Source organism: Erigeron canadensis, chromosome 3 (genome assembly GCF_010389155.1).
Source record: "Erigeron canadensis isolate Cc75 chromosome 3, C_canadensis_v1, whole genome shotgun sequence".
Classification (NCBI taxonomy): domain Eukaryota; kingdom Viridiplantae; phylum Streptophyta; class Magnoliopsida; order Asterales; family Asteraceae; genus Erigeron; species Erigeron canadensis.
The window spans coordinates 47,486,872-47,494,150 of NC_057763.1; the positions used below are offsets into that span (position 1 = coordinate 47,486,872).

General features: G+C 32.4%; 1 protein-coding gene across 1 annotated transcript; it reads right to left on the reverse strand.

The window, feature by feature from the left end:
• Positions 1 to 338: 338 nt before the first annotated feature.
• On the reverse strand, positions 339 to 1,635 carry LOC122594268 (inactive protein RESTRICTED TEV MOVEMENT 2-like). Its single transcript, XM_043766742.1, has 2 exons — positions 1,458 to 1,635; positions 339 to 1,161 (listed from the first exon to the last, which is right to left on the reverse strand). Exons 1-2 carry the CDS (start codon positions 1,561 to 1,563, stop codon positions 434 to 436), a joined length of 834 nt encoding a protein of 277 aa, XP_043622677.1. The 5' UTR covers positions 1,564 to 1,635; the 3' UTR covers positions 339 to 433.
• Between the last annotated feature and the right edge of the window lie 5,644 nt (positions 1,636 to 7,279).

Consider the following 7,279-nt stretch of genomic DNA (forward strand, 5'->3'; position numbering starts at 1 on the left):
GCACAAAGCGTGTCCATTTCACTCATTAAAGTCATGCAAATTTGGCGTTTATCAACCGCCTCTGCCCTCTACCACCATCCTGCTGCAATACGCAGTTCCCCATCTAGTCAAAACAAATAAATTAGGACTCATGATATCAGTACAAGTTACAATAATACGATTTACATCATACAGATGCAAAAAGTGATACCACCAATAACCACATAACCATGCATCACATTGAACACCGAACCCATTTATTCATAATAACCCATCATATAAGTACGGTGGTTACAAAGTGCACATTTATATGAATCTAGTCATATAAGCTTGAAAGTTTTTTATTTACAATAAATTGCTTTGGAGAAAATCCCAAGTTCATTAAGCTAATATTGTAAATTAACAGAAGGATTGATTTGAGTTGGAGTTACAAATATATATGCAATTTAATTAATTACGGTACTAGTACGTCTACGGTTGGTGAAGAAGTTAATTTGGTCGTCGGCCAGGAATTGGAGACATAGATGCCAATGAGCAGCCCGAGCAGAAGAATCACAATCGTGTTCACAGCATTCCTGCAGGAGAAGGATGCTTTGGTGGCAAACACCTGGCCGCCGCCAACCACCTCATCATCTAAAACTGTTTTATGATCAGCATCATCAGGTGCATTATTATTATTATTATTATTAACAGCTTCTTGTTTTTCTTCTTCTAGTAGGGGATGATGATCATGATCATCAGTACTAGTAGTCTTATTGGATGATGATGTATCTTTGGGTTGAGCTATTTGGTGGCTGGTTTTTTCCAGTCCCATCTTTGCTGCTAATTGATCATCTTCTATGTCTGCTGTTGTTTTATGATGATGATGATGTAGTGATTCATGATCATCCACCAACAATGGCGGCGGCGGGGGCTTTTGATCAGCAGCAGCAGCAGCAGCTGATGTAGTACTAGTAGTAGCAGTAGGGATGATCATGTTCATCTTCAACTTGGGCTGCCTAACAAACAATATATTTCCTTCAAACTTTGCACTTATTTTGTTGAGATCACAGTTGACGGAAACCGGAAACTCTACACGAAATCGACTCCACGTGTTGTTGTTTTGCTGTTGGAGCTTTCGTTCACCACTAATGATCAAGTTTCTTGCTCTCATCTGAACCCTCAATTGTTCCTTTGCAAAGCCTGCATTTCATCATCATCGTCATATATCTCACTATATATATAATTGATTCATTCAGATTAATTAATTGATCGAGCTAATTAAGCTATATATATCCAATTAATTAATTCCGGCCATATTAATTCTTTTTTGTTTCCAAATTCCACCGACTTGATCGTATATTTTCTCTCATCTGATCGAGGTTATGTCTCCTATGCTTTCGGCCATTAATTTTCTTTCATTAAACATATTGATCGAACTCAATGAATGAATTAATAATAATAATTATACTATTCAAGAAATTAATTAATGAACTCACTAGGAAGATAAACGAGAAGGGTGTCAGAATCGTCTTCAGGCACCCATTCCATTGAAGGTTCAAAATCTTGATAAACTCGAGCTGCTGGTCCCCTTGTTGATTCCATCTTATGAGTATAACTTCACTTCAAATATATATTACGAATGCCAAATTGGTGTACGTACGTGTGTTTGAAAAATTAAATATATCGATCGAATTGAGATACAATGATCACAAGATGCATGTATATATACAGCCAGCTAGGCATTTCATGGCATTTTGAGGTTTGATCCAATAGAATCACAGTTATCTTGCTATGTAGATATTCCTTTCTTTTCAATTAATTGTCTTGCCTTTTTCCTTTGATTAGGTGTTTGCTTTCTTTGGAACACACCTTATAATTCCTATTAAAGATAAAATAAACTTTAGGAGGATCTTATATATAAAGTTAGAAACAGTTTTACTTTGAGAATTATTTTTTCTAACAGCAAATTCTAAGCTGCTACCAACTATTTAAATACACCAAATAAACATCATTGTCAAGGTTTGAATCTTGGTCTTCTCCCAAGAGGCCAAAGTCTCTACCACCCCACTTAAATGGTGATGGCTAAAGTTGAGAATCTTGATTTTTTAATTTAAAATTAAAAGTAGTGTTTGTAAAATTCATTTTTGAATCAAGACCCTGAATTTTAATCTAAAAATCAAGATCATTTTAAGTTTATTATGAATAGTAAACTTACTCTTAATTTTAGAGAATTTCAATCCAATATAAACACCTACAGAATATTGTATATAACTATATATTGCTTCATTTCTTTGACAAATGCTTGATTACTTGTTTAATGGAGAAATACTCAACTTCTTTGTTTCCGGTTTACTCATTCTTATAATGTTGCTTTCTTGGCCCATACTTATGGCCAATTCATCCTTATTAGTATTAAGTTTTTATTCTATTATCTTAACTTAATAATAATAATAATAATAATAATGATAATGATAATAATAATCATGAACATATAAATAGTTAAATATCATGAACATATAAATAGTTAAATAAATATATATCTCATTCTATAATAATAATAATAATAATAATAATAATAATAATAATAATAATAATAATAATTCAACTTACCTTATATGCCTAAAACTCAATCTAATCATAAGATGATAACATATGAAAAAATTAAGGCATAAGATTAAAAAGAGACTTAGTTAAATCCACGTGTCAAATTTTTAAGATTTTAGGTTAACTTTTAGGCATATTAATTAGGTTGATCGATCGTTATCGTAAAAAAACACTCCTTCAAATGTATACAGTTATAGCATACTTTTTCAACAGTTTCCTGCAGCTAATATCAATTTGGTTATATGTATAACTAGCGGATTTACCCGGGTTCAACCCGGGCCTTTTAATAAAAATTATAAAACTAAAAAGTCTGTATTTAATTTTTGTTATAAATATATTATAAATCGATATGGAAATAGTAAATTGAATAATACAATAATTTATAAATTAAAATACCTATTGCATTAACAAAACATAAAAAGGATATTATATTATATAAAAAAATTTTCTTTGTTTGTAATAAAAAATTGTAAACTTTAAATAAGCATATTTAGTGAGCTATTTTTAATTAAAAATACTGTAAATTATTTATGACATCATAATTATAATAAAGATTTTTTTAAAAAAAATGTAAGCTTGCCACATCATAAAAATAAAGATTGATTATATAACGTCTAGTTAATTGATCAGTTAATTGTAAGTAGTTTTGAAGTTACTAACGGAATTTGAGATCTTAACTCTCAGGTTGAAATTGAGGTGCCTAATTAAATGGATGAGGATAGTTATTTTTATTTACTTTTCCTTCTAAATATAATGTTTGTAAAATATTAAAATATATATAACATATTTGTTTCTTTTTAGGGAAAAAAAAAACAAATATAGATTAGTGAAAAAAAAATGTATTAAATTATTGATAAACATTACATAACAACTATTTTGTGAAGTTATAAACTATTTAGTTATTTGTAAAAGTATGAAAACTTTAGGTTTTAATACATTATTTTGTTATTTGTAAAGTTAAAAAAAATTTAGGGTTTAAAATGTAAAATAATATAAAAGGTTAAAAGAAAAAAAAAAGGGGGTGGGGGGAGGAAGAAAGAAAAGAGAACGTGTGTTTATTTGTTTATTGTACTGTAAAATAATATAAAGGGTTTAAAATGGTAATAGAAATCCACGTAATTGGTTGATATCCACAAACAAAGCTATTAATAAAAGTGATATATAAAGATAGAGATTGATATACGTGTGTTTGTTTGTTTGTTGTACTGTATTAAAATACGTCATTAGAAAAACCAGTAAAATACATGTGAATATATGTTAATAAACATAGCTCTACTTCTTTTTGCTATATGAACGATCCAGTATGTTTAATTTGGGGTTCTTTCTTTTTATTTTATCATCAAGCGTAGTTATCCACAATAACATTATCTTTATTGTATCAGTAAGATATAGTTTTTAACGCAGCGAGAAAAAATAAGGATAAATAATTGATCTTGTTGATGGCTCGACTATCAACACACATACGCCAAGTGCCATCTTTCTTTGGAGTCAATAAAGCAGTAACATCAAAAGGACTCATACTTTCACGAACATGGCCCTTAGAAACCAACTCTTCAACCTATGTACGCAATTCCTCATGCTCACTTGGACTCATCCTGTAATGTGGCCTGTTAGGCAATTGTGAACCAGACTCTAAATCAATATGATGTTGGATGTCACGCAAAGGTGGCAATCCATCTGGCAATTCGTCTGGAAAAACATCAGAAAATTTCTCAAGTAATGGAACCATGGCATCTGGAACATTGCCATCCTCAACCACTTCTTTTCCTATCAACACAAAAATATCATCGTCCTCCTCCAACTCATCCTCAAACTGAGAAAGAGTCAACAGGGTACTAGTCGGTTTGGTAGCTACAACCTTAGGCTTACTAGGCAACAAAGTAATCTTCACGTTATCAAACAAGAAACTATAAGTATTTTTCCGCCCATTATGTTCTACATTACGATTATATTCCCAAGGTCTACCTAACAACAAATGACATGCATCCATGGGAACTACATCACAACAGACATCATCCTTATATGTTTTACCAACAGAATAAGGAATAAGAGAACATTTAGATCTTGTTACCTCGCCTCCTTTCTTAAGCCACTGAAGCTTGTAGGGTTTAGGGTGATTTTCTGTTTTCAAGGCCAACTTCTTAACAGCCTCGTCGGAAACCAAGTTATCACAACTTCTTGGATCGACAACAAAAGAGCAAACCTTCCCCAACACGGTACATGTTGAATGGAAGATGTTATGTCTAAGTCAGTCATCTTCATTAGCCTTTGGTGTAAAGCACGATCTCCTAACCACCAAATTCACTCCCACATCTCCAGCCACCTCTTTTTCGTCATATTCGGGCTCTTCATCAAATACTGGGGCCTCTTCATAATCTCCATCAGCTTCCTCATCATCTTCCCTGTCATCCGGATCAACATACATGTGTCTCTTGCCAGGCTTTTTGCATTCTGATTGACGGTGACCAGATTCACCACAATTAAAACATTTCAAGCCACTAGAACTTGCCCCTTTTGAAACTGTACCAGAGGTTCCACCAACCTGTTTTGCTTGGTTAGTATAACAACCCTCAAATAAGATACAATGTTACTACCCTTAACCTAGTCTAGTTAGCTAAGGTATATGTAATATATGCGTCATATTGTAATAGTACATGCTTCAAAATGTCATATTATATATATAACTTTTAGCTAATAATATGACATTTTGAGTTGTCCTACTTAATATTTATCAAAAATAAACTTGATGATCAGCATGGACAAAATTAATCTCTATGTTTAACATGACTACAATATTAACAAAATTGATAAATTGTTATAACATTTAAGCATGACAAAAGTTGACAAGTTGATGCAAGTAAAAAGACATAAAAATCCTTTCTTTGTTTCCTTACTCATGTCGTACAAAACAAAAAAAATAGAAGAAAATAAGCAGCTTCTTCACAATGCTAGCTTATAGCCTTCATTAGTCAATCTTATAGCTTGTCTTTATCATCTTCTAGAGTGCCATTCTTCATCCTCCACGCTTAAACACCACACTTGCTTCATATGCAAGGTTCAACAAGAACTTGACAGCTCATCTTTCTTCTCCTTGCACCCCACGGCTAACTCAACTTCATCCCTATTCTTGTTGCCTATAATAGCCCTCGTTTCCTTCATTCCAACCCACACCATCACCAAAATTTTCAGCAATATAACAGGTTTTTAAGGAAAAAATGGCAACATAAGGGTTGTTAGTTTGTTTGAGTTTGTTTCATCTTTGTATCGGGTTTGTTCGAGTTCATCAAGCTGCTTCAAAATCTTCTTCGAGTCTAGTTTCGAGTTCATAACCAAAGCCTATAATCATCTGTTAGAGGTATATTTAACGACCCATTTCGTTTATAATCTTATGACTTGTTTCGTTGCCATGTTTAAAACGCGATATATAATTAAACATGCTTAGTATATCTATATGAACTATTCGATGTACTCACAAGAATAGTAAGGATGTTCTGAAAATATGGCGTATAGACTGCACATATAATGATTCCCTTGTAGTTATTAATATACTAATATGATACATAAGAATTGATACAGCACATAAAATGAATATACATGTTATGTTGGTAAAAACTATTATTTCTACTCACTTTTGAACTAAACTATGGTTCATAGAACCTTGACTTTTTGTGCAAATAGAAAAGATGGATTTTATAAATAGATTGTAATTACTACTCAAACTAAAAAGCAAATTTTTCTTCTACTGGAATGTTGGAAATAAAAGTCATCACATGCCTATATTCTGACACTATTATTATAGAATCAACATGGCAAAAATCTATCGTATATTAGTTAAATCACAAGTTATTTTTAATTAATCTAGGGTGTGCTATAAACACTTTACAAGGCTAAATTTTGGTCGTTATTATATTCCCTGCTGCTAAGGTGAGTCTCGTAGCCCCTCTTTTTAAATATTTTATAATTTGGGGTGAGAATACACTGCTCAATTTTATGGACACAAGTACTGTTAATAGTTTATGTATAGCTATATATACAATTACTCATGAAAGCCCCTTGTTAACTTGAGCCGTGAAACAAACGCGCGAATATTATGGATAGTACTATCGGGGTTGACACCCCTGTCCGGGCTAGTCATGCTAGCTGGGTTAAACAGGCATATAATATTTGAAACTACAGTGTTGGAGTAAAACACAAACTCAAGGCATAGCATACAAAACTATTGGTTTTTTTTTTATCTGTTATGATATTTATACTACTATTGAAATCTTGTGATCCATGTGAACGTTTATGGTAAAACCTACGAACTCACCAACATTATGTTGACGTATTTTAGCGTGTATTTCTCAGGAAACTAAGGTTTAAAATGGAGCATACTCTACAAGTCACATTTGCATATTTCACGAAGAAAAGGAGGTTTTATAGTATTATAGTTGCTTTGTTTAGAAAATCTATGTGATTAAATTATGAACTCGTTGTAATATTTATGTAATGAATAAAGAAGTCTTTATAATAAAAACGTCTCATTTATAAGTCGTTTGTTATAATTTGCATTGTGCTTCCAAGAAGTCACCCTCTCCCTGGACCTACCCTGGGTGGGGTGTGACAGTTAGGGATAAAACGAGATGTCGTGGGGCCCGAACCTGAACTTCCCCCCGCCATGGCAAAAGATGAACCACCAGCCCGTCGGTTCTGTTTCTCATATGTTAGGGCAAGT

Coding starts and splice junctions, on each gene's coding strand:
- LOC122594268 (XM_043766742.1), bottom strand. CDS start 1,563: ATGGAATCAACAAGGGGACCAGCAGCTCGAGTTTATCAAGATTTTGAA. Junction 1,162..1,457: donor CCTTCTCGTTTATCTTCCTA/GTGAGTTCATTA, acceptor GATGAAATGCAG/GCTTTGCAAAGGAACAATTG.